Source organism: Triticum aestivum, chromosome 3D, assembly GCF_018294505.1.
Source record: "Triticum aestivum cultivar Chinese Spring chromosome 3D, IWGSC CS RefSeq v2.1, whole genome shotgun sequence".
Taxonomy (NCBI): Eukaryota; Viridiplantae; Streptophyta; class Magnoliopsida; order Poales; family Poaceae; genus Triticum; species Triticum aestivum.
The window spans coordinates 528,089,569-528,116,895 of record NC_057802.1 but is presented as its reverse complement, the minus strand read 5'-3'; the positions used below and the strand labels follow the sequence as shown (position 1 = coordinate 528,116,895).

Here is a 27,327-nt window from a genome sequence, read left to right as displayed (position 1 = left end):
GTTGTGCAGTGACCTCTAGGCTGCTGCCAGCAAAATTACACAACAAAATAATAATTCGGAAACAGCATTCTTATCAGATTACATGGACATGCATGTAAATAGAGAGTCTAGTTTGTTCGTACTTGTGGGAATCAACCCAATGCGCGCTGCGATTTCCAACTTCTTTCTGGTGTAATCCAAATAGTTCTTCCGTTTCTTAAACTAAAATAAAAAATCAGACTTCCACTTCAGCAAGAGAAAGCCAATTGGAGACGGATCAAATTCAGATTAAAAAAACATCTCCTAACTACAAAACTAGCAAGATCAACTAGCCATTTTCTTAACGGCCTCCATGATCAAGGGATGAGCTTCGTCTTCCGGAAGCTACAGACAAGCAACAGTGTTAGTCACATCAATGTAAAAGATTCCAACCAGGCATGGATCCACACAAACCAAGCTTACTACCTTCTCATCAATGCCATCCACATAGGTATCGTACTGCAAAAATAAACAAACAGAACAATTAGTGAAACAAAAATGGAAATATGGAAGCATATGCGAATTAGTTAATTAATTAGCTGATGAAGCCAACTGAACATTATCTATGACATAGATGAACCTACATTATGTTTTATCAAACTGGTGTCTGGACAGCTATCCAGAGCATATTTGATCAAAGCCTTGCGGGAGGGGAAAACGTCATCTTCATACAATTGCCTCAAAGCCTCACCCAAATTCACCTGACCAATGTCAAGGCAAGTGAATATCAATGTCGACGAGCATAAAACGCTGGCACGAAGAGAAAAAGAGCACCACAATTTTTCTTGGATGTGACGAGGATTGAGGCATGAGAATATAACCTTTTTCTTAGCATCCCGTTTCCATAACTCAAGATAGACACCGACCAAGTCCTTGTGGGGGTTAAAATCAAACCGAAGGCTTTCCACTTGCTCCTGAGATTTTAAACAGAAATGTCAAATACCACCACTACATATTTCACCAACCAAATGAATAGGCGAGGGAAGTGCATTACTTCGAAGCCAGAGATAACTGAACGTCCAGAAATATGACGGAACTGCAGTGCAATCTTCAATGATTGATAAAAAGCCACTACCTCGTTTCTCATCCGCTACAAACAAAATTAAATTGTTAACATGCGCTTGTGTGACACTACAAGACAAGTGTAGTTAGATAGAATGCAAGAAGCTTTAAGAGGTAACTGATCCCCCGAGAGTGCTGCTTCATCTTCAGTCCACTGTCGCACGGGAAATGACACTATCAGATCAAATTAGCAGAACCAGTACAATAGTTTAACACTTTATTGGGTCATGCCTACCTTAATTTTCTCTGATATCTCTGCACAGAACTTGACATATTCTAGATCTGCCTGGTAGGTATGGTAAGTCAGGCATGCCAATCTCCATACATTAGCTGCACAAAGGAAATGTCAATTGTAGAAGATTAAGCTGCTAGTACCGGAGCACATAAAGAAACATTATGCACTTGCTGAGTTAATCATGACTACCAAAATAGTTATTAACAAGTTCCATTAATTAATAAGAAGTATAATCATTGTTTTAAGGCATCCCACTTTGGAAACTAGGTGGCAAGGCGCCCTGGCGGTGAGTGCTCGCCTTAGGACACCTTGCCAACATGAGAACATTGAGTTTGATAAAACCCAACCAAACAAAAATAAAATCCATCCTGAACCTCGGGAGTAGTTTAAACAGAAAGCAGACTAACTGTGGTTGTAGAAACAAATTTGATCAAGTCTATGGAAGTTAAAATAATCGCCATGGAGGAGTCAATTGTTGACCTACATCATCACGAAGCACTAGCCGCTGGTAGTCATCCATGCCAGCAAGCTTGCATTGTTCAGGATGGAAGTACCATTCAGGATCCTCTTTGACGCGCTGAAGGAAAATCTTTTCCTAAACATGCAGAGGGTACAACTCCTTGTTCCTTTGTGCATTCTCAAGGTCCTCTCCAGCAGAGGATAACTGTAGTAGAAAAGCAGAAAGGAAATGAATATACAAACACAAAAGCAGAGACATCAGACTGCTAAAATACAGAGGCCAAACCAACCAACAAGGTAATATTATAATGAAAACTGTAAAGCTAATGTTGTTTCACTTCCAGATTAAATGTCCTGAAGCTCACGGTTCCATTCCAAAAAAAAACAGGTACCTTATGGGCTTCGATGTAGTACCGGGAGAGCCGCTGGTAGACCTCAACCTGCTGCCTTTCATCATACGTAGAAAGGAATACTGGTAAATTAGCAGTGTTCAGCTTGTCAATGAGAAATCCACTCTTCGTCATGATGGACTCTTCGTCCAGATCAAAGAGGTTTTGTAATTCCTCTGGTCCCTGTTCTTGTTCGTGGTCAGTTGGAACCTTCTCTTCTGTAGCTGGGATTGGGATGTTAAACGTGTTCTCTTGTGTCCATGTGCTTTCTTCTGAACTAAACGTGTTCTCTTGTGTCCATGTGCTTTCTTCTGAACTGCTGTTGCCGCGGCTGGCAGGAGGAATTAATTTGTCCATCCGGATGCGTCGATCAGCCGGCGGCGGCCGCCAACGGGAAGGTAATCTGAGCAGGAACCCTAGTCTATCTACCCAACGAAAATTCGCGGATTGCTCGCTCGCGGATCCAAGGCGCCTGGGGAGAGGGATAAAAAGAAAGAGAATTGACGAGGTGGAGATGAAGACGGACAGCTGCCGGCGAGTACAAGGGGTTAGGGAGCGATCCGAGTATCAGGACTAGGATAGAAGCTGGGCTTCCATAAAAGTTTGGCGAGCGATCCGGCGGCGTTCTATCCTTGTCCAAATCTGAATCACACCTCTTTAATATGTAGATTTAATAAACACGGCTCCAATCCCAGTAAAATCAGTAAACACGAGTATTTTCAATCTTTGTATGTAGATTTAATAAACATAAACACGGGTCCAATACCAAAATCACTTCATATTTTGAAAAATTAAGATGCCATTAAAAGAAAAGTCTGTATGTGGTTTGTGCACAAGAAATGATTGGAAAAGCGTAAATGGGAGGATAATAAACGGTGTTGTTTTGTGATCAGGACGAATCAATCTAACATATTTTTTCTAAAAATGCCCACTAGCCAAGTTATTATGATGTACAATACATATGTCCTTTACTAGCATCTTCAGTTTATTCGGGGCATGGTTACACGGGGAAGAGCCAAAGACAACAACACATATTCGAGTTAGAGTGTGTGCATTACTTTGGGTCATTTGGAACTGTGGGATGACTTCATATTTAAGCGAAACAATATTACAAAAATTTTGCAGGTCATCTTCCGGGCGTCTGGATGGATCCGTACATGGTCGTTACTTAGTCGTGCGGAGGTCAGTGAGCATATGCCATATGGGTGCAACCATTAATTGAGAGACCGTAGCACAAACTATATACAACCAGTTTTGATGACAGTCCAATAATAGGATAGGTGTTTAGTCATCTTATCCTATTTTTCATCGGTTGTGACCTTTTATTCCTTTTCTTTTAAGTTTGTTTGCGACATGTGCTGAACTACGTACTCTGTTACTACCATGTTTAATAAAATGGTTGTGCATCACTTGATACAGAAGCCGGGGGTAATCTTCCTTTTCGAAAAAGTCTTAGTGACTGTGTCCTATTTTGCGAGCAGATAGATCGTACATTCCCTATGGGGCTTTGACATTGTTTCTTGTGAACATGGTTGTCCTGAGACCAATATGGTCTTTTTGGGTGGGTGTGGTTGCTCGGTTTTGTGTAGATCACTTAGTTGTTCTCATGATAGGGCTACTCACCATGTGGCACAGTCCCAACTGCGTGTTTTGATGGCGCAATCGATACGGAATTGCTTCACACACGATACAGCATGAACGATCTGCGAACGATGCGTTCTCAACGCATCAGCTAAAAAAAAAAACCAATCGCCTCCTGCATGCACGGACGCGGTTGGAGCTGCCACATGGGATCGTCCATGAGTCGGCTGCTGGGTTGTCGTGTGTATAGCAGCGCCGCAATCGATACTCCCAAGCATAATTTTGGATCCTTGGGTGAGGTGCTCGAGCTCGATGTCTCATGACATGATGAACTAAGACCCCGCGTTCTTAGTGGGGACATTTATTTCATAGGTGTTCTCTATTACCAGTGGCATCGACCATTATTGCATTCCAAGCACCTTCACACTGGGTTCTCGGGGCAGTGGTGGATCCAAGAATACAAGTTATCAGGGGTGAAAAATTTACTTCAGAAATATGAACGCATGTGCACTCTGAAAATCAACACAACTTACAAAATATGAAGCAACATGTGAATGAAGCGATTCGGTGCCCAAGCTCATCTGCTGGCCAGAAAAAAATCATAAAAAATACTAGAAAAAATAAAAAAATTCAATTTTTTTCTCATAGTAAACAATTTGTTGCGTGAGGTGCGCACCAAATTTTAGCTTATTTGGACATCTGAGGCGCTCTCAGCAAAAAGGACAAATCAGGTCAAAAACAGTACATGCACAGTAAACTGTTTTACAGACCTTGAATTTGTCTTTTTTACCAAGAGTTGCTCATTTGTCCAAATGACTTGAAAATTGGGGCGGACCTCACGCATCAAATTTTCTAACATGAGAAAAAATTGGAATTTTTTATTTATTTTAGTATTTTTTGTTTTCATTTTTTTTATTCAACACGGGTGCAGATTAGCCCGGGCTCAGAGAAGGATTTTGCGCAACATGTACTCTAAAAACCAGCTAATGATCCAAAGTAATTCTGGATTCTCAACACATGATGTAATCATCAAAAAACACAAAATACAACTTGGTGGACGAGGACTACTAACATGGACTCTAGCTGCTTGAATCATTCATTCTCTGGCCCAAAATATCTGAGTCTGATTGGCACCTACAACCAACAGTCCTGACAACCAGTGCACAAACTGCATATCAATATATCTATATTGCACAAGCTAATAGTTTGAAACAGTAGGTAAGAAAAGTATTTACCTAAGTTGTAATGATACAAAGAGGTTCTGGTAGATGGCCTCTACGTTCTCGCAAGAAATGAAAATGTACTACAATCTTCTTGTCATCAATTCCAGCAAATATATCTCGCTCAACATAGCATATCACCATATCATTCAACCAATCATCAGCTATTTTATTTCTCAAATCTGTTTTTAGGATATTCATGACTGAGAAAACTCTTTCAACCGATGTCGTCGCTACCGGCAATGTCAAAGCAAGTTTGATGAGTCGGTAAACCAAAGGAAATGTAAATGTTCCTTAGTTTCAACCAACTCGAGAGCAAGATTAGCGAGACTGTCACACCACAAAAAGTAGGAGACATTTTCAACATATCAATGTATATCTTGAGCCGGCTATCCAGATGATATTGTTCTTCTGGATCAAAGTCAACTGAGTAAATGGATGCAAGCTCAAGTAGATTCTCATGATTAAATATGCTAAATGAGTCTCTAGGATCTAGACTTGCGATGCATATCAATAACCTTGTAGAAGTTTCACTAAATTGATTGTTCATCTCAGCTATGTTCCTATCAAGCACCTCATTGAAATTTTTAATCTTGTAGTGATGGAAGCAACTAACCATTTTGCGGGAACTCCTTGGGTAACCCTTTGCTGGAATATTCTCATTCATACCAGGTCTCTCTTTTAATACAAAAGGAAGTGACGGCCTCCAAAAGTGGCTCCCATCCTTCATCCCTCAACTGCTGCAATAAACTTTTCACAGACACAACCATGTTCATTGCACTTACTATGTTCTAATCCTTTTGTTGCAATGCTTGTGACAAGTCAAAGCATTGTAAACAAGTCAGCAAATAAATTGTATGATTTTTCCAATATTGATTGAGTAGTAGAACGTGCTAACCATGGTTACAATCATATTTGCATATCCAAATAAATCACTAACGGCAAGAACACCCTTCACAAAAGCCACACAACTAATTGAAGTTGATGGGCAAAACAATGAACATACTCCTTCCGTTCCTAAATATTTGTCTTTCTAACTATTTCAACAAGTGACTACATACGAAGCAAAATGAGTGAATCTACACTCTAAAATATTTCTACATACATCCGTATGTGGTAGCCATTTGAAATATCTAGAAAGACAAATATTTAGGAACGGAGGGAGTAGAATGCATGAGGATTAACATCTAACACTAGTTTCTTTAATCCATTTATTTGCCCACGCATATTTGAGGTTCCATCATATCAATAGGGGCGCACATTTAGTTGCCCAAGCGTATTTGAACCACTCGAGTTGGGGATTTTCCAGCGACCGCCTGCGGCATTTCCTATTTGGCGCTGCAGGTGCCGGTTTCTACTATTTTTGCTAACCAGCGCCTGCAGCAGCTACTCGCGGGCCAGCCTGGCCCATCTCGCCTCCGTTACCTGTTTTTTTAGACGCGCAAAAAACAGCGCCCGTACACGAAATCACTAATTAAAGAGTATTCGATGTAAAGAACACTCCACTTTCCCAGGTCACGACAAGTGACGCACATGCAGCGCGCCACTTGTCGCAACCTGGGAGATTTCCCTTTTTTCGTAGATCCGTTTATTCGAAATGTTTTATCACTTAAACCGTGCGTCCAAATCTCAAACCGTTTTCACCATTGGATTCCTCGCGTCGAGATCTTCAAAACTAGATCCCATGTTAATAGGTTTTAACGAACTTTTTTTTCACGAAAAAAACCGGACGGAAAAATCAAACCGGGAACATGGTTTTTTTCCCTTTCCGAAAGAGGCACGCCCATGCCTCTCGCGAAATCACAACCGTGCCTCTCGCAGAAGCAAAACCGTGACTCTCGTGGAAGGGAAAAAACAGAAAACAGGTTTTTTTTTCCTTTCCGAAGAGGCACGCCCGTGACTCTTGCGAAAGCACAAACGTAACGTGTCTCTGGCAAAAGCAAAACCGTGACTCTCGCGAAAAAAATAGAAAACACGTATTTTTTTCCCTTTCCGAGAGGCACGGTCATGACTCTCATGAAAGCACAACCGTGCCTCTCGCGGAAGCAAAACCGTGACTCTCGCGAAAGAAAAAAAAACAGAAAACGCGTTTTGTTTTTCCCTTTCCGAGAGGCACGGCCGTGACTCTCGCGAAAGCACAACCGTGCCTCTCACGAAAGTAAAACCGTGACTCTGGCGAAAGAAAAAAAATAGAAAATGAGTTTTTTTCGTTTCCGAAAGGCACGGCCGTGACTCTCGTAGAAGAAAACCGTGACTTTTCGCGTTTTTATGCAGAAAAAAAAGAAAACGCGTTTTTTCATGCAAAATTTTTTTCCCAAAATTTTTTGGGTCGAAAAGCTAAGGAAGACCGGGAGAAAACCAAAACGTAAAAAAAACCCCGGAAAAAACCGTTTAAAAAGCCGAAAACGCGTGCGAAAAAAAAACAAAATCGGGAGGGAGCGTCCAGAGCGCAACACATGGCGAATGGCTGAGAGCGCGCCAAGTGGCGTTGATCGTTTGCGAGGCTCCCGAAGGAGCGCTCGTTAACTAGTTGCTCTCGCCCGTGCAGGGAATCGAACTGGTGACCTCAGAACCGAACTACGCAGCAATAACCACCGCGGTATCATGCCCGACATGATTATATCTTCTTCCTAATTTTCTTATTTCTTCTTTTCTTTTTTACTTTTTCCTTCTCAAAAGTGAATGTTTTTTCATTCCATTCAATGAACCCTTTTTAAAAAAATCGATGAACTTTTTCAAATTTGTTGATTATTATTTTTAAATCCATGAACACTTTTCAATTTTGACAAACTTTTTTAAAATTCGATGAACTTTTTTTTAAAATAGATGTTTTTGAAAATTTGATGTAATTTTTCCAAATCGATGAACTTTTTTCTAAAATTTGATGATTTGTTTTTCAAATTTGATGAACCTTTTTCATATTCGATGAACTTTTTTCAAATCAATGAGTTTTTCTCAAAATCATTGATCTTTTGTTTCAAATTTGATGTACTTTGTCTCAAAATTGTTGATTTTTGTTTCAAATTTGATGAACTACTTTCAAAATCTATGAGCTTTTTTTTTCAAATTTGATGAACTTTTTCAACTTGGTGAACTTTTTTTCAAAGTGGATGAACTTCTTTTCAAATTGGTGAACTTTTTTTGAAAGTCGATGAACTTTATTCAAATTCTTGAACTTTTTTCAAATTTGGTGAACTTTATTTCGAAATTGGTGAACTTTTTTTTCGAAATTTTTGAACCTTTTCAAATTCGATGAACATTTCTAAAATTCAATGAACTTTTTTTTAAATTTGATGAATTTTTTTCACTTTCAATGAATTATTTTCAAATTCACAAAGTTTTTCCATTTTTTGTGAATTCAATTGGTACAAATCTTTTCCGGAATTTTGATTTCTTTCAATTCGTGGTTTGGTGAATACTTTTAAAATTTATGTTTTCTTTATTCAAATAATTTATAGCTGATGTATAATACCGCTACATATTTAATGTTTGTACTAAAGTTAGCTTGATGTATAATACTGCTACCTATTCCTCTTATAAACAACGAAGTGATCTTGTCCTATTGGATGGCGTGTGCGTATATTGTCCGGATAGACTTTTTACGTGATGGAATTATTTTTCTTTGTGATATCTCTCGCCTTGTGGGTGTTCTGTCATGTTCATCCAATTTTGAAGCTCAATTATGAAAAATGACTTAGTTGTGCTGCATTTGAAGCTTATCATAAATTTGGATGACTTTAGTTACTAGGATTTCCACTTTTCCTGTGCACTGGATAAACTGGAATTGAGTACCAAGATACCGTAAATATGTTATTCTTAATTTACTTGATCATAGTACACATCTTTTTTGCACATCTTAACTATAACATACATTATAATCGTTTAGTGTTCAGGATCAAAATATGTACTGTCTGTAATGCCATAAGCTATCGGTTCCATGTGTTGCTACCTCACTTTCGTCTCTTCATACTCCCTCTATTTTTATATACAAGGCCACTACCAAAATTACAATTTACAACTATACAAGTGTTGGGAATCGTAGCATAATTTTAAAAAATTTCTACGCTCACCAAGATGCATCTATGGAGTATACTAGCAACGAGGGGAAAGGAGTGCATCTACATACCCTTGTAGATCGCGAGCGGAAGCATTCCAATGAACGTGGATGACGGAGTCGTACTCGCCGTGATTCAAATCACCGATGACCGAGTGCCGAACGGACGGCACCTCCGCGTTCAACACACGTACGGTGCAGCAACGTCTCCTCCTTCTTGATCCAGCAAGGGGGGGAGGAGAGGTTGATGGAGATCCAGCAGCACGACGGCGTGGTGGTGGATGTAGCGGGATCTCGGCAGGGCTTCGCCGAGCGTCTGCGAGAGGGAGAGGTGTAGCAGGGGAGGAGGGAGGCGCCCAAGGCTGTAATGTTGCTGCCCTCCCTTCCCCCCTTTATATAGGCCCCCTGGGAGGGGGGGCCGCCGGCCAAGATCCATCTGGAGGGGGGGCGGCGGCCAAAGGGGGTGGCTTGCCCCCCAAGGCAAGTGGGGCGCCCCCCCACCCTAGGGTTTCCAACCCTAGGCGCAGGGGGGAGGCCCTGGGGGGGGGGGCGCCCAACCCACTAGGGGCTGGTTCCCTTCCCACTTCAGCCCACGGGGCCCTCCGGGATAGGTGGCCCCACCCGGTGGACCCCCGGGACCCTTCCGATGGTCCCGGTACAATACCGGTAACCCCCGAAACTTTCCCGGTTGCCGAAACTTGACTTCCTATATATAATTCTTCACCTCCGGACCATTCCGAAACCTCTCGTGACGTCCGGGATCTCATCCGGGACTCCGAACAACTTTCGGGTTTCCGCATACTCATATCTCTACAACCCTAGCGTCACCGAACCTTAAGTGTGTAGACCCTACGGGTTCGGGAGACATGCAGACATGACCGAGACGCCTCTCCGGTCAATAACCAACAGCGGGATCTGGATACCCATGTTGGCTCCCACATGTTCCATGATGATCTCATCGGATGAACCACGATGTCGAGGATTCAATCAATCCCGTATGCAATTCCCTTTGTCAATCGGTATGTTACTTGCCCGAGATTCGATCGTCGGTATCCCAATACCTTGTTCAATCTCGTTACCGGCAAGTCTCTTTACTCGTACCGCAATGCATGATCCCGTGACTAACACCTTAGTCACATAGAGCTCATTATGATGATGCATTACCGAGTGGGCCCAGAGATACCTCTCCGTCACACGGAGTGACAAATCCCAGTCTCGATCCGTGCCAACCCAACAGACACTTTCGGAGATACCCGTAATGCACCTTTATAGTCACCCAGTTACGTTGTGACGTTTGGCACACCCAAAGCACTCCTACGGTATCCGGGAGTTGCACGATCTCATGGTCCAAGGAAAAGATACTTGACATTGGAAAAGCTCTAGCAAACGAAACTACACGATCTTTTATGCTATGCTTAGGATTGGGTCTTGTCCATCACATCATTCTCCTAATGATGTGATCCCGTTATCAATGACATCCAATGTCCATAGTCAGGAAACCATGACTATCTGTTGATCAACGAGCTAGTCAACTAGAGGCTTACTAGGGACACGTTGTGGTCTATGTATTCACACATGTATTACGATTTCCGCACAATACAATTATAGCATGAACAATAGACAATTACCATGAACAAAGAAATATAATAATAACCATTTATTATTGCCTCTAGGGCATATTTCCAACAGTCTCCCACTTGCACTAGAGTCAATAATCTAGTTACATTGTGATGAATCGAACACCCATTGCGTCCTGGTGTTGATCATGTTTTGCTCTAGGGAGAGGTTTAGTCAACGGATCTGCTACATTCAGGTCCGTATGTACTTTACAAATATCTATGTCTCCATTTTGAACACTTTCACGAATGGAGTTGAAGCGACGCTTGATATGCCTGGTCTTCCTGTGAAACCTGGGCTCCTTCGCAAGGGCAATAGCTCCAGTGTTGTCACAGAAGAGAGTCATCGGGCCCGACGCATTGGGAATCACCCCTAGGTCGGTAATGAACTCCTTCATCCAGACTACTTCCTGCGCTGCCTCCGAGGCTGCCATGTACTCCGCTTCACATGTAGATCCCGCCACGACGCTTTGCTTGCAACTGCACCAGCTTACTGCTCCTCCATTCAAAATATACACGTATCCAGTTTGTGACTTCGAGTCATCCAGATCTATGTCGAAGCTAGCGTCGACGTAACCCTTTATGACGAGCTCTTCGTCACCTCCATAAACGAGAAACATATCCTTAGTCCTCTTCAGGTACTTCAGGATATTCTTGACCGCTGTCCAGTGTTCCATGCCGGGATTACTTTGGTACCTTCCTACCAAACTCACGGCAAGGTTTACATCAGGTCTGGTACACAGCATGGCATACATAATAGACCCTATGCCCGAGGCATAGGGGATGACACTCATCTTTTCTCTATCTTCTGCTGTGGTCGGGCATTGAGCCATGCTCAACTGCACACCTTGCAATACAGGCAAGAACCCCTTCTTGGACTGATCCATATTGAACTTCTTCAATATCTTGTCAAGGTATGTACTCTGTAAAAGACCAATGAGGCGTCTTGATCTATCTCTATAGATCTTGATGCCTAATATATAAGCAGCTTCTCCAAGGTCCTTCATTGAAAAACACTTATTCAAATAGGCCTTTATACTTTCCAAGAATTCTATATCATTTCCCATCAATAGTATGTCATCCACATATAATATGAGAAATGCTACCGAGCTCCCACTCACTTTCTTGTAAACACATGCTTCTCCATAAGTCTGTGTAAATCCGAGATGCTTGCACCAGCCCATAGATTGAGCGCTGGAGCTTGCATACTTTGTTAGCATTCTTAGGATCGACAAAACCTTCCGGCTGCATCATATACAACTCTTCCTTAAGGAAGCCGTTAAGGAATGCCATTTTGACGTCCATCTGCCATATCTCATAATCATAGTATGCGGCAATTGCTAACATGATTCGGACGGACTTCAGCTTCGCTACGGGTGAGAAAGTCTCATCGTAGTTAACCCCTTGAACTTGTCGATAACCCTTAGCGACAAGTCGAGCCTTATAGATGGTCACATTACCATCCGCGTCTGTCTTCTTCTTAAAGATCCATTTGTTTTCTATGGCTCGCCGATCATCGGGCAAGTCAGTCAAAGTCCATACTTCGTTTTCATACATGGATCCTATCTCGGATTTCATGGCTTCTAGCCATTTGTCGGAATCCGGGCCCGCCATTGCTTCTTCATAGTTCGAAGGTTCACCGTTGTCTAACAACATGATTTCTAGGACAGGGTTGCCGTACCACTCTGGTGCGGAACGTGTCCTTGTGGACCTACGAAGTTCAGTAGTAACTTGATCCGAAGCTTCATGATCATCATCATTAACTTCCTCCCCAGTCGGTGTAGGCACCACAGGAACATCTTCCCGCGCTCCGCTACTTTCCGGTTCGGAAGGGGTGACTATCACCTCATCAAGTTCCACTTTCCTCCCACTCAATTCTTTCGAGAGAAACTCCTTCTCCAGAAAGGACCCGTTCTTGGCAACGAAGATCTTGCCTTCGGATCTGAGGTAGAAGGTATACCCAATAGTTTCCTTAGGGTATCCTATGAAGACGCATTTCTCCGACTTGGGTTCGAGCTTTTCAGGTTGAAGTTTCTTGACATAAGCATCGCATCCCCAAACTTTTAGAAACGACAACTTAGGTTTCTTCCCAAACCATAATTCATACGGTGTCGTCTCAACGGATTTTGACGGAGCCCTATTTAAAGTGAATGCGGCAGTCTCTAAAGCATAGCCCCAAAATGAGAGCGGTAAATCGGTAAGAGACATCATAGATCGCACCATATCCAATAGAGTGCGATTACGATGTTCGGACACACCATTTCTCTGAGGTGTTCCAGGCGGCGTGAGTTGTGAAATTATTCCACATTTCCTTAAGTGTGTACCAAATTCGTGACTTCAATATTCTCCACCACGATCTGATCGTAAGAATTTTATTTTCCTGTCACGTTGATTCTCAACTTCACTCTGAAATTCCTTGAACTTTTCAAAGGTTTCAGACTTGTGTTTCATTAGGTAGACATACCCATATCTACTTAAGTCATCAGTGAGAGTGAGAACATAACGATATCCTCCGCGAGCCTCAACACTCATTGGACCGCACACATCGGTATGTATGATTTCCAATAAGTTGGTTGCTCGCTCCATTGTTCCGGAGAACGGAGTCTTGGTCATCTTACCCATGAGGCATGGTTCGCATGTGTCAAATGATTCGTAATCAAGAGACTCCAAAAGTCCATCTGTATGGAGCTTCTTCATGCGCTTGACACCAATGTGACCAAGGCGGCAGTGCCACAAGTATGTGGGACTATCGTTATCAACTTTACATCTTTTGGTATTCACACTATGAACATGTGTAACATCACGTTCGAGATTCATCAAGAATAAACCATTGACCAGCGGGGCATGACCATAAAACATATCTCTCAAATAAATAGAACAACCATTATTCTCGGATTTAAATGAGTAGCCATCTCGAATTAAACGAGATCCAGATACAATGTTCATGCTCAAAGCTGGCACTAAATAACAATTATTGAGGTTTAAAACTAATCCCGTAGGTAGATGCAGAGGTAGCGTGCCGACGGCGATCACATAGACCTTGGAACCATTCCCGACGCGCATCGTCACCTCGTCCTTCGCCAGTCTCCGTTTATTCCGTAGTTCCTGTTTTGAGTTACAAATATGAGCAACCGCACCGGTATCAAATACCCAGGAGCTACTACGAGTATTGGTAAGGTACACATCAATTACATGTATATCACATATACCTTTGGTGTTGCCGGCCTTCTTGTCCGCTAAGTATTTGGGGCAGTTCCGCTTCCAGTGACCACTTCCCTTGCAATAAAAGCACTCAGTTTCAGGCTTGGGTCCATTCTTCGACTTCTTCCCGGTAACTGGCTTACCGGGGCGGCAACTCCCTTGCCGTCCTTCTTGAAGTTCTTCTTACCCTTTCCCTTCTTGAAGTTAGTGGTTTTATTCACCATCAACACTTGATGTTCTTTTCTGATCTCCACCTCTGCTGATTTCAGCATTGAATATACCTCAGGAATGGTCTTTTCCATCCCCTGCATATTGAAGTTCATCACAAAGCTCTTGTAGCTTGGTGGAAGCGACTGGAGGATTCTGTCAATGACCGCGTCATCCGGGAGATTAACTCCCAGCTGAGTCAAGCGGTTGTGCAACCCAGACATTCTGAGTATGTGCTCACTAACAGAACTATTCTCCTCCATTTTACAGCTGAAGAACTTGTCGGAGACATCATATCTCTCGACCCGGGCATGAGCTTGGAAAACCATTTTCAGCTCCTCGAACATCTCATATGCTCCATGTTTCTCAAAACGCTTTTGGAGACCCGGTTCTAAGCTGTAAAGCATGCCGCACTGAACGAGGGAGTAATCATCAGCACGTGATTGCCAAGCGTTCATAACGTCTTGGTTCTCTGGGATTGGTGCTTCACCTAGCGGTGCTTCTAAGACATAATCTTTCTTGGCTACTATGAGGATGATCCTCAGGTTCCGGACCCAGTCCGTATAGTTGCTGCCATCATCTTTCAGCTTGGTTTTCTCTAGGAACACGTTGAAATTGAGGACAACATTGGCCATTTGATCTACAAGACATAGTGTAAAGATTTTAGACTAAGTTCATGATAATTAAGTTCATCTAATCAAATTACTCAATGAACTCCCACTCAGATAGACATCCCTCTAGTCATCTAAGTGAAACATGATCCGAGTTAACTAGGCCGTGTCCGATCATCACGTGAGACGGACTAGTCAAGATCGGTGAACATCTCCATGTTGATCGTATCTTCTATACGACTCATGCTCGACCTTTCGGTCCTCTGTGTTCCGAGGCCATGTCTGTACATGCTAGGCTCGTCAAGTCAACCTAAGTGTATTGCGTGTGTTCCGAGGCCATGTCTGTACATGCTAGGCTCGTCAACACCCGTTGTATTCGAACGTTAGAATCTATCACACCCGATCATCACGTGGTGCTTCAAAACAACGAACCTTCGCAACGGTGCACAGTTAGGGTGAACACTTTCTTGAAATTATCATAAGGGATCATCTTACTTACTACCGTCGTTCTAAGCAAATAAGATGCAAAAACATGATAAACATCACATGTAATCAAATAGTGACATGATATGGCCAATATCATCATGCTCCTTTGATCTCCATCTTCGGGGCACCATGATCATCTTCGTCACCGGCATGACACCATGATCTCCATCATTGTGTCTTCATGAAGTCGTCACGCCAACGATTACTTCTACTTCTATGGCTAACGCGTTTAGCAACAAAGTAAAGTAATTTACATGGCGTTATTCAATGACACGCAGGTCATACAAAATAATAAAGACAACTCCTATGGCTCCTGCCGGTTGTCATACTCATCGACATGCAAGTCCTGATTCCTATTACAAGAATATGATCAATCTCATACATCACATATATCATTCATCACATCTTCTGGCCATATCACATCACATAGCACATGCTGCAAAAACAAGTTAGACGTCCTCTAATTGTTGTTGCAAGTTTTTACGTGGCTTGTAGGTTTCTAGCAAGAACGTTTCTTACCTACGTATGACCACAACGTGATTTGCCAATTTCTATTTACCCTTCATAAGGACCCTTTTCATCGAATCCGTTCCGACTAAAGTAGGAGAGACAGACACCCGCTAGCCACCTTATGCAACTAGTGCACGTCAGTCGGTGGAACCTGTCTCACGTAAGCGTACGTGTAAGGTCGGTCCGGACCGCTTCATCCTACAATACCGCCGAAACAAGATACGACTAGTAGCGGCAAGAAGAATTGGCAACATCAATGCCCACAACTACTTTGTGTTCTACTCGTGCATAGTAACTACGCATAGGCCGGGCTCATTATGCCACTGTTGGCAATCGTAGCATAATTTTAAAATTTTCCTACGCTCACCAAGATGCATCTATGGAGTATACTAGCAACGAGGGGAAAGGAGTGCATCTACATACCCTTGTAGATCGCGAGCGGAAGCGTTCCAATGAACGTGGATGACGGAGTCGTACTCGCCGTGATTCAAATCACCGATGACCGAGCGCCGAACGGACGGCACCTCCACGTTCAACACACGTACGGTGCAGCAACGTCTCCTCCTTCTTGATCCAGCAACGGGGGGGAGGAGAGGTTGATGGAGATCCAGCAGCACGACGGCGTGGTGGTGGATGTAGCGGGATCTCGGCAGGGCTTCGCCGAGCGTCTGCGAGAGGGAGAGGTGTAGCAGGGGAGGAGGGAGGCGCCCAAGGCTGTAATGTTGCTGCCCTCCCTCCCCCCTTTATATAGGCCCCCTGGGAGGGGGGGCCGCCGGCCAAGATCCATCTGGGGGGGGGCGGCGGCCAAAGGGGGTGGTTTGCCCCCCAAGGCAAGTGGGGTGCCCCCCCCACCCTAGGGTTTCCAACCCTAGGCGTAGGGGGGAGGCCCATGGGGGGGCGCCCAGCCCACTAGGGGCTGGTTCCCTTCCCACTTCAGCCCACGGGGCCCTCCGGGATAGGTGGCCCCACCCGGTGGACCTGCGGGACCCTTCAGGTGGTCCCGGTACAATACCGGTAACCCCCGAAACTTTTCCGGTGGCCGAAACTTGACTTCCTATATATAATTCTTCACCTCCGGACCATTCCGGAACATCTCGTGACGTCCGGGATCTCATCAGGGACTCCGAACAACTTTCGGGTTTCCGCATACTCATATCTCTACAACCCTAGCGTCACCGAACCTTAAGTGTGTAGACCCTACGGGTTCGGGAGACATGCAGACATGACCGAGACGCCTCTCCGGTCAATAACCAATAGCGGGATCTGGATACCCATGTTGGCTCCCACATGTTCCACGATGATCTCATCGGATGAACCACGATGTCGAGGATTCAATCAATCCCGTATGCAATTCCCTTTGTCAATCGGTATGTTACTTGCCCGAGATTCGATCGTCGGTATCCCAATACCTTGTTCAATCTCGTTACCGGCAAGTCTCTTTACTCGTACCGCAATGCATGATCCCGTGACTAACACCTTAGTCACATAGAGCTCATTATGATGATGCATTACCGAGTGGGCCCAGAGATACCTCTCCGTCACACGGAGTGACAAATCCCAGTCTCGATCCGTGCCAACCCAACAGACACTTTCGGAGATACCCGTAGTGCACCTTTATAGTCACCCAGTTACGTTGTGACGTTTGGCACACCCAAAGCACTCCTACGGTATCCGGGAGTTGCACGATCTCATGGTCTAAGGAAAAGATACTTGACATTGGAAAAGCTCTAGCAAACGAAACTACACGATCTTTTATGCTATGCTTAGGATTGGGTCTTGTCCATCACATCATTCTCCTAATGATGTGATCCCGTTATCAATGACATCCAATGTCCATAGTCAGGAAACCATGACTATCTGTTGATCAACGAGCTAGTCAACTAGAGGCTTACTAGGGACACGTTGTGGTCTATGTATTCACACATGTATTACGATTTCCGCACAATACAATTATAGCATGAACAATAGACAATTACCATGAACAAAGAAATATAATAATAACCATTTATTATTGCCTCTAGGGCATATTTCCAACAACAAGGCCAGTAACACTAATCGAGACGAGATTAATTGTGTTTGCCTCATTTTAGCAAAGGAGGACATTAATTATCCCTTGCATGCATGCAGGTGTGAGGAGGTTGGCTTGAATGCGCCTCATTAATCAACCAAAAAGGAGTGAAAGCATTGGCTTGCTATGGGTAGAAAAGAAAAATACACATTAATTAACACGTTGAACAAGGAGACAAGTTGGCTTTCAACATTGGCTTAAGCATGCATTAACTTTTTCCTTGGTACCTGTAATATAGAGGGTGCTTCGATCCAAGGGACTTATTTTAGTCTGACTAAAAATAGTCTCTTTAAGAGGCTAAAGTTCCAAACAGCCCTGACTAAAGAGGGGCTAAAACTAGTCTTGAGACTAAAATTTTTTAGTCAGGGGTACCCCTACTAAAATATGGATTAGTCCTCCCTCCCCTCATTTAACTCCTCTCCTTAAACACAGGCGAGTTCTGAATTGGAGGGTTTGGAGGATAATAAATGCTCATTAACTTGATTTTAGTCTCTTTAATATTTGGATCCAAGCATGGATGAGGCTAGCAAGTTTTAGTCCCGCTACTTTTAGTCATGGGACTAAAACGTATCCAAGCACCCTCATAGGTTTGTGGCCTTGTATACAAAAATGAAGGAAGTATTTAGAGAGGGCGCTGTGACAAAAAATCTAAGGAGTCAAAAGGAAAATTTGGGTTTATGCCCAATGGAAAAAAGATTTCAGAGCAAGCAAAAGTATTTTGTTTCGGTCTGAAGAAATTAACACTCTTTCCTAATGATCTCTTGAAGGAAAAATAATAATTTCCCACTTCGACTTGTCCATTTTATTTCTCACGAAAATAACAAGTTAAGTTTATCACACAAATAGTCAATATGTTAGAAATTCGTTGGTAGTGAATAAGGCTGGTGCTTCCCTTGTTGAGGTCAGAATAAATGATCTTATTCATGATTTACTAAGACCATTTCGTATATCCGCAGGCCAAGTAAAACGCGAACAAAACCGCATTTTGGCAACCGGCGGAGCAATCCCGTTAGTATATTAGGAAGTGAGCGCATGTAGCCGATCATCTAGGTTCTACCTTCAAAGATGATTAGTTTTCTAGGTCCTACCTTCAAAGAAGATTAGTTTCTTTTTTCTTTCAGTGGCGCATGCAAAAGTCTAAATAGCTCTGTTACTAAAGTGAATTGCAAGAAACCACCACATTTGGGGCATCGTTTGCGAAAAACCACCAGGTCACTACTCTTTTGCAAAAATCACCGCAGATTCGGTAAACATTTTGCAAATAGCACTGATCAGGTGATTTGGCTCATTTGATCACTTTCTGACAAGTGGGACCAGATTGTAAGAAGCTGACTTGACAAAGTTTTGACAGACACACCCCTGAATTGTAAAAAGAAAAAGCAATCAGACCCTCCTCCCCCCTGCCTCGATCCCGTCTGGATCGGGAGAGGCCCCGAGCTGCCCAACTCCCGCGCCACTCCGGCACCACCCCGTGCGTCCTCTACCCCGCCGGCGAGCCACAGCGTCGCGGCCCTCTTTCTCCTTACCCGCCGCTCCCGCCCGATGACGCGGGCGTGCGTGCGGTCCATGCGGCGCGCAGCAAGGCCAAGGATGTCCGCCGCGCTGTGGATGCGGTAGGGATCCTCGAGCGTGTCGGCCACGCTGGGGATGCCGGCGACGAGAAAGACGCCAAGGAAGTCGTGCAGGATGAGCTGTGACTGCATCTGGCCGCGAGCGGGCGAGCTCCAGAGCATATCAATTCTTCCCATGTTCTCTTCTAAGTACTTTCTATTGATTTGAACCACGCACGTGTGTGCACACTCATGCGCACTTGTTGAAGCTCCTGGTCGGCCGCAATCTTGGCTCGCGCTGCTTGCCGGAGCATCGTCTCCCGGTCAAACCCAAGCCGCTCCGGCTGAGACGGGTGGCAGTGCAGCTTCCTGTTCTATTGCCTCGTCGCCGGCGAGCAGGGGCAGAGCAGGCTACCGCGGCGGCCAGAGGCTAGGGCTGGATGGACAAGCGCCGGTGAGCCTCCCGGTGGCGACGCTTCACAAGTTCGCCGCCGTCGTCGAGCTGCAGATCGCGCAATTGCGCGCGGGATAAGCGGTACACCTCCAGCGCGCACTGGGTCACGATCGTGCTGCGGGGTTCCTCGAGGATGAGTTCCACGGCGGGGTACCGGTGCCCGGGCGCGCGACGGTAGTTGACGGAAACGACCATGGCGGCCGGCTCACTGCAGAAGCGTCGGCACATCGCGTCTGGGGGCATGGATGCTGCAGAGAGCAGGAGACGGGGGAAGAAGGGGATGTGCAGCTTGGTCTACAGCAGGCGGCGAGCGCGGCGTGGTGGTGGAGATGAAAGGTGGCGGCGCGGTGGCTCGCCGGTGAGGCAACATGCCGCCGGCTGAGCGGGCGGAGCGGCCACGGAGGCGTCCTGCAGGCAGCGAACGGAGGGAGGGGTTGGTTGCTTTTTCTTTTTAGAACTAAGGGTTTGTGTGTAAATGTTATGTCAAGTCAGCTCCTTACAATCCGGTCCCACTTGTCAGAAAGTGATTAAATGAGCCAAATCACCTGATCAGTGCTATTTGCAAAATGTTTACCGAATCCGTGGAGATTTTTACAAAAGATTAGTGACCTGATAGTTTTCCGCAAACGATGCCTCAAATGTGATGGTTTTTTGCAATTCACTCCTGTTACTGTCATCGCCAATAAGTTCTACGCTTAAAAAAACTAAGCTATAAAGTGTGCCCTGGATGAATGAGCACATAGGATAGGGACGATGGTATCATAAAAGAGCCAGCAGCTCATGGGAAAGGGCAGAGGGTAGAAACAACACCGGAGACCAATCGTTCTGTGCTCATGGCATAGCTTCCCTCAGCTCACTCTTTGCAACTCATGGGACAGAGCACGGGTGGAATCAGCACCGGAGACCAACAACCACTCTTCGCTCATGGCATCGCTTCCCTCGGCTACTCTTGCCGCGTTTGCTTCACCATGGTTTTCGTCCCCGCGTTGGGTAGTGACCTCTAGGCTGCTGCAAGCAAAATTACACGACAAAAAAATATATATTCAGAAACAGCATTCTATCATATTACATGGACATGAGTCAAGTTTGTTCGTACTTGTGGGAATCAACCCAATGCGCGCTGCGATTTCCAACTTCTTTCTGGTGTAATCCAAATAGTTCTTCCGTTTCTTAAACTAAAAACAAAAATCAGACTTCCACTTCAGCAAAAGAAAGCCAATTGGAGACGGATCAGATTCAGATTGAAAAAAACATCTCCTAACTACAAAACTAGCAAGATCAACAAACCATTTTCTTAACGGCCTCCATGATCAAGGGATGAGCTTCGTCTTCCGGAAGCTACAGATAAGCAACAGTGTTAGTCACATCGATGTAAAAGATTCCAACCAGGCATGGATCCACACAAACCAAGCTTACCTTCTCATCAATGCCATCCACGTAGGTATCATACTGCAAAGTGAAACAAACAGAAAAATTAGTGAAACGAGATGATTAAATGGAAATATGGAAGCATCTGCGGATTAATTAATTAGTTAGTTGATGAAGCCAAATGAACATTATATGCGATGTAGAAGAACCTACGTTATATTTTACCAAACTTGTGTCTGGACAGCTATCCAGCGCAAATTTGATCAAAGCCCTGCGGGAGGGGAAAATGTCCTCTTTATACAATTGCCTCAAAGCCTCACCGAAATTCACCTTAGCAATGTCAAGGCAAGTGAATATCAAAGTCAACAAGCATACAAAGCTAGCACAGAGAGAACAAGAGCACCACAAGTTTTCTTGGTTGTGATGAAGATTTAGGCATGAGAATACAACCTTATTCTTAGCAACCCGTTTCCATAACTCAAGATAGAGACCAACCAAGTCCTTCCTGTCTTTGAAGTCAAACCGAAGGTTATTTATATGCTCCTGAAATTGAAAACAGAAATGTCAAATACCACCACCACATATTTCAGTATTGCACCCGCCAAATTAATAGGCGAGGCAAGCGCATTACTCTGAAGCCAGACATAACTGAACGTCCAGGAATATCACGAAACTGCAGCGCAATCTTCAATGATTGAAAGAGAGCCACTAGCTCGTTTCTCATCCGCTACACAACAAAATTAAATTGTTATCATGCTCATGTGTGACATTATAACACAAGTGTAGTTAGATAGAATGCAAGAAGCTTTAAGAGGTACCTGATCCCCAAAGAGTGCTGCTTCATCTTCAATCCACTGTCGCATGGGAAATAACGCTATCAGATCAAATTAGCGGAACCAATACAATGGTTTACACTTTACTGCATCATGCCTACCTTAATTTTCGCTGATATCTCCTCACGGAACTTGACATATTCTAGATCTCCCTGGTAGGTATGGTAAGTCAGGCGGTACTCATCCCAATCTCCGTACATTGGCTGCACAAAAAGGAAATGTTAATTGTAGAACATTAAGCTGCTAGTACTAGAGCACATAAAGAAAAATTATGCACTTGCTGAGTTAATCATGACTACCCAAAATAAGTTATTAACAAGTTCCCTAAATAAGGAGTATAATCATGGTCCAACCAAACAAAAATAAAATCCATCCCGAACCTCAGGAGTAGTTTAAACAGAATGCAGAATAACTGTGGTTGTAGAAACAAATTTGATCAAGTCTATGGAAGTTAAAATAATCGCCATGGAGGAGTCAATTGTTAACCTACATCATCACGAAGCACTAGCCGCTGGTAGTCGTCCAAACCAGCAAGCTTGCATTGTTCAGGATGGAAATACCATTCAGGATCCTGTTTGACGCGCTGAAGGAAAATATTTTCATAAACATACAGAGCGTCCAACTGCTTGTTCCTTTGTGCATCCTCCAGTTTCTCTCTAAAAGAAGATAACTGCAGTAGAAAAGCAGAAAGTAAATGAGTACAAACACAAATGCAGAGAAATCAGACTACTCAGATACACAGGCCAAACCAACCAGGTAATATATCATGAAAACTGTAAAGCTAAGTTGTTTCATTTCCAGATTAAATGTTTTGACGCTCAAAGTAACGTTCACAAAAAGAACAGATACCTCAAGGGCTTGGATGTAGTAGCGGGAAAGCCGCTGGTAGACCTCAAGCTGCTGCTTTTCATCACACGTAGAAGGAAATACTAGTACACTAGCAGTGTTCAACTTTTCAATGAGTAATCTGCACTTCGTCATGATGGCCTCTTGGTCCAGATCAAGGAGGTTTTGTAATTCCTCTAGTCCCTGTTCTTGTTTGTGGTCAGTTAGAACCTTCTTCTCTTCTGTCGCTGGGATTGGGATGTTTACCGTCTTCTCTGGTGTCAACGTGCTTTCTTGTGAACTGCTGTTGCCGCGGCTGGCAGGAGGAGTTAATTTGTCCATCCGGACGCGTCGATCAGCCAGCGGCGGCCTCCGACGGGAAGGTAATCTGAGCAGCGAAAATTCGTGGATTGCTCGCTCGTGGATCCAAGGCGCCTGGCGAGAGGGATAAAAAGAGGATTGAGGAGGTGGAGATGAAGACGGACAGCCGGGCGGGTACAAGTTTGGGGAGAGATCCGACTAGGATAAAAGTTTGGGGAGCGATCCTTCTCCAAACCTGAATAAGAATCACTCCTCTCGCCCATGACCCATCCTTCTCTCTCTTCTCTGCTTACTGACGGTGGCGGCGGTCCAGATCCGCATCCTCCCATCTGAGGCTCCAGCGGCTTGTGTACGTCAAGCCGGTGGTGCCCTCCTCCCCTTCTCTGTCTGAGGAGCAGGTCACGGGCGTGCTCCTGACTCCTCCCCCTCATCAGGATCGCGGCGCCGGGTATACCAAGTGATATAGCCCGCCGGGCCTCGGGCCGCGGGTCTGGCCCCTTCACTTAATCGTGAAAAAAGGCAGGCCCGAGCCAGGCCCGGCCTTTAGGCTTAAAATCTAAGCACGGGTGCAGCGTCGGGTCGGGTCGGGTATTTTCGGGCCGGGTCTATTTGGGCCGGGCTGCCCATGGCCAGGACTAATGTCGGGCATTGAAGGATGGCATAGTTTAAAAAGGAACAAAACCGACGAGGCTTTCGGTTCAGGCTTTTACTGATTGGACTGCCGGTTCATTTGCGATGAAAAAAAATACTTAAGGTATTTTTAAAAAGTTGGCCTTAATCAAATGAATGCACGTAATATGTAAATCATTAATAAATCACAAATTGTTATTAGCCTAGTTGGTTATTGGCCTTTAACATGCCTTGCCTTGTTGATGCAATTTTTTTAAATATTTCGCCTTTTTTTAACTAAAAGATCGGTACACCTTAAACACCGGGCAACAATTTTTTCATCAGACCTTCGGTTCGGTTCGGTTTTTAAACCTACTCGAAGGACGTCACAACAAGACAATTGCTCAAGAGCTACCTGCTGAAGTGGCCGCAGACTGACATAGAGGTGTTTCAGGCCTCCATCATCTGCTAATGACGATGATCCCACCTTTGTGGGCCTTCACCCCTGGCCTACCTTGCTGAGACTGCGGAAATATTTCAAGATAATATGTCACAGCGGGTGAGCATCACCCCGCCAATACGCCGCCAGCAAGGGATGATCAGGGTCTAGCTGAAGACTCGGCGTCTGGCAAGGGCGACAGAAAGCATAGAAAGTGAAAGGCCAAACCGGTCGCCAAAAAGGCACCAAAAGAACGGGTGGTTCATAGTATGCGCATATTAGTTGATAGTGGGCATATATACTCTCAATATCTGCCTAGTGAACTGTACCGGAGTCTCGGTCGAAGGACCTCTCGATGAAGGTGAGGCTTCTACATGAGACTGAGACATGCTAAGTTGGGCAATTGAAAAATATGTCGATTGTTACATGACCAAGGTGAAAGAGGGTCTTCAATTTGTCGAACATTACCCCCTGCGGATAAAATATATCTGCCCTTTGAGGAGGTCCACAACAATATTTCCACTACTTTAGGATCTACCCGTCCTTCATGAGGCTATGAACGCTTTATCAAACCTCATAGGCCAAACTCCAAAATCATATCTCACCTTCCTTGATCCGTATCGCATGCACGTGGACAACATGGAATCTACACGCTGGTCAAAAGATCATGGTGGACTACCTATGGCATGCATGCTTGAGAATTTGAACAAGGACACCTTACTCTTGCCCTACTATGCCATGTACGTCCTTCACTCCTTTATGCTTGCATATATACCAGACTTCATGGGTTGATTTCATGCATATTACTTTGTTCAATTCTTTGTGCATCGACGAATACAGGGTCTTAATCTCACTGTTGTTGGGGCATGGGCGGGCTTATTTTTTTATTTGAAGAGAGACCCTAACAAGGACTGAACCGCACTGAAGAAAGTTCTTGATACTTCTCTCTACAGGTATAATCACTCTCGAGGAACCCCGCCCGCACAACGCATATGAAGTTCAAGATCCACTGGAGCTTCTGTTGCACACAAGAACCACGTGAGTCGAGCTCCAACAGGTCTGGCTACTATATCATGTCATGAATGACTATGTACGTGCAAGATCATTTTTGAGAGATCATGCATCCATGACCACGTGGTCCAAACAACTTGAGAGTGTGGAATAGAACTTCTTGACAGAGTATGCGCGCCTCCGGAACGTGATGGCGCAGATCATCAACAAGGATGTCAGGGCGGGCGGATGTTCTGCAACACGGTAGAGACGAAGGAGAAACGAGATGCTTGAATGCGACGACAAGCAGCGGGGGCTCATCGCTGACTTGTTCTCGTCGATTGCTGACGTCTCTCGTTGCCAGCCTGGCTCCTTTCAAACGTGTCAAACTCTTAATTATGTAATGACACATGCATGCTCTGCACTTCTGTATTTTCTTGTGATATTCTGTTTGCTTGAGTAATACCCTTAATTACTGTGTCATCAATGCAATGTGGTGTATGCATGTATATGGATGTGCATGTGTGTGATATATCAATTTTTGTCATGCGCTAATAATGACAGATGGGCTTGCGATATTTGTGTGAAGGGGTCTTTGCGACGGACAAGGAGTGGGTGTACCGATATGCAGAGGACAGAGATCAGGCGATGCGTCTCAAGGAGGCGATGTAATGTCATGCATGTATTGGAATTTCGATATATGGTGCATGTTTGAATGTTGATACATCAAATTTTATAATTGTAATGCAATGTGATGATCATGTGCAAATGTTGCCACAGTAGCATATGCAAAATGCTGCCACAACAAGAAAAAACATTGTCATGGCGGTACTATTTTTTCTCTGTGCGAGCTTACCTATTGTGTGTTGGGAGGCTCACTCACCAATGGTTAATTACTACAACAGTGGCGGTTGTTTGCACCGCCATGCCACTGGTAAGCTATATACTAGTGGTCGGTGACCTAAGACGTCCGCCACTGGTAGATACATTACTAGTGGCAAGCACCTTGCCCGCCACTAATAGGCATTTAGTGTCTACCACTATAGACAATTCTACAATAGTGATCTGATGTCTGCTAGAACTGCGTCGGTATTTCCCCAAAGAGGAAGGGATGATGCAACACAACAACGGTAGGTATTTCCCTCAGTGATGAGACCAAGGTTATCGAACCAGTAGAAGAACCACGCAACACCATGTAAACAACTCCTGCACACAAAGAACAAATACTTGCAAAGGGTTGTCAATCCCTCACGGGTAAAAAGATACGTAAAATTGTAGTAGATTGGATAAATAGATCTCGTGGGAACGCGAGATAAAGTAAATAACAATAAATTACAGCAAGGTATTTTTGTATTTTTGGATTAATAGATCTGAAAATAAAAGCAAATAAGAATAAATCGCGAAGGCCAATATATTAAAGAAGAGACCCGGGGGCCGTAGGTTTCACTAGTGGCTTCTCTCTAGAAAAATAGCAAACGGCGGGTAAACAAATTATTGTTGGGCAATTGATAGAACTTCAAATAATCATGACGATATCTAGGCAATCATCATTATATAGGCATCACGTCCAAGATTAGTGGACCGGCTCCTGCCTGCATCTACTACTATTACTCCACACATCGACCGCTATCCATCATGCATCTAGTGTATTAAGTTCATGGAGAAACGGAGTAATGCAATAAGAACGATGACATGATGTAGACAAGATCTATTTATGTAGAAATAGACCCCATCTTATTATCCTTAATAGCAACGATACATACGTGTCGGTTCCCCTTCTGTCACTGGGATCAAGCACCGTAAGATCGAACCCATCACAAAGCACCTCTTCCCATTGCAAGATAAATAGATCAAGTTGGCCAAACAAAACCCAAATATCGGAGTAGAAATACGAGGCTATAAGCAATCATGCATATAAGAGATCAAAGAAGACTCAAATAACTTTCATGGATAAAAAGATAGATTTGATCATAAACTCAAAGTTCATCGGATCCCAATAAACACACCGCAAAAAGAGTTACCTCATATGGATCTCCAAGAGACCATCGTATTGAGAATCAAACGAGAGAGAGGAAGCCATCTAGCTACTAACTACGGACCCGTAGGTCTACAAAGAACTACTCACGCATCATCGGAGAGGCATCAATGGACATGATGAACCCCTTCATGATGGTGTCTAGCTTGGATCTGTGGATTCTGGAACTTGCGACGGCTGGAATTG

At 44.2% G+C, this 27,327-nt stretch overlaps 2 protein-coding genes across 4 annotated transcripts; both read right to left on the bottom strand.

Moving 5' to 3' along the window:
• On the bottom strand, positions 1 to 23,451 carry LOC123075217 (uncharacterized). Of its 3 annotated transcripts, XM_044497878.1 has the most exons (12): positions 23,304 to 23,451; positions 22,772 to 23,182; positions 22,413 to 22,592; positions 22,024 to 22,125; positions 21,908 to 21,943; positions 21,721 to 21,816; positions 21,540 to 21,632; positions 21,303 to 21,419; positions 21,138 to 21,170; positions 21,009 to 21,059; positions 20,818 to 20,896; positions 20,249 to 20,729 (listed from the first exon to the last, which is right to left on the bottom strand). In XM_044497878.1, exons 2-12 carry the CDS (start codon positions 23,087 to 23,089, stop codon positions 20,722 to 20,724), a joined length of 1,113 nt encoding a protein of 370 aa, XP_044353813.1. In that variant the 5' UTR covers positions 23,090 to 23,182; positions 23,304 to 23,451; the 3' UTR covers positions 20,249 to 20,721. The 3 variants fall into 3 exon arrangements, with proteins under 3 accessions (XP_044353814.1, XP_044353813.1, XP_044353812.1); XM_044497879.1 differs by lacking the exons at positions 20,249 to 20,729; positions 20,818 to 20,896 and adding exons at positions 1 to 23; positions 123 to 201 and having other exon boundaries at positions 22,772 to 23,431; XM_044497877.1 differs by having other exon boundaries at positions 22,772 to 23,431.
• LOC123075218 (uncharacterized) lies at positions 127 to 2,711 on the bottom strand. Its single transcript, XM_044497880.1, has 8 exons — positions 2,167 to 2,711; positions 1,800 to 1,979; positions 1,316 to 1,410; positions 1,013 to 1,234; positions 840 to 932; positions 603 to 719; positions 445 to 477; positions 127 to 363 (listed from the first exon to the last, which is right to left on the bottom strand). The coding sequence occupies exons 4-8, from the start codon at positions 1,103 to 1,105 to the stop codon at positions 304 to 306; spliced, it is 396 nt and encodes a 131-aa protein (XP_044353815.1). The 5' UTR covers positions 1,106 to 1,234; positions 1,316 to 1,410; positions 1,800 to 1,979; positions 2,167 to 2,711; the 3' UTR covers positions 127 to 303.
• Positions 23,452 to 27,327: the final 3,876 nt, after the last annotated feature.

Bases quoted from the DNA above. Each gene is read 5' to 3' on its own strand.
- LOC123075218 (XM_044497880.1), bottom strand. From the start codon at position 1,105: ATGAGAAACGAGGTAGTGGCTTTTTATCAATCATTGAAGATTGCACTG. The intron at 933-1,012 runs GTAATGCACTTC...TTAAAATCTCAG, and splicing joins CAGTTATCTCTGGCTTCGAA to GAGCAAGTGGAAAGCCTTCG. The intron at 478-602 runs GTAGGTTCATCT...TTATTTTTGCAG, and splicing joins CCAGTTTGATAAAACATAAT to TACGATACCTATGTGGATGG.
- LOC123075217 (XM_044497878.1), bottom strand. From the start codon at position 23,089: ATGGACAAATTAACTCCTCCTGCCAGCCGCGGCAACAGCAGTTCACAA. The intron at 21,420-21,539 runs GTTGTATTCTCA...GACATTGCTAAG, and splicing joins AACGGGTTGCTAAGAATAAG to GTGAATTTCGGTGAGGCTTT. The intron at 21,171-21,302 runs GTAGGTTCTTCT...TTCACTTTGCAG, and splicing joins CAAGTTTGGTAAAATATAAC to TATGATACCTACGTGGATGG.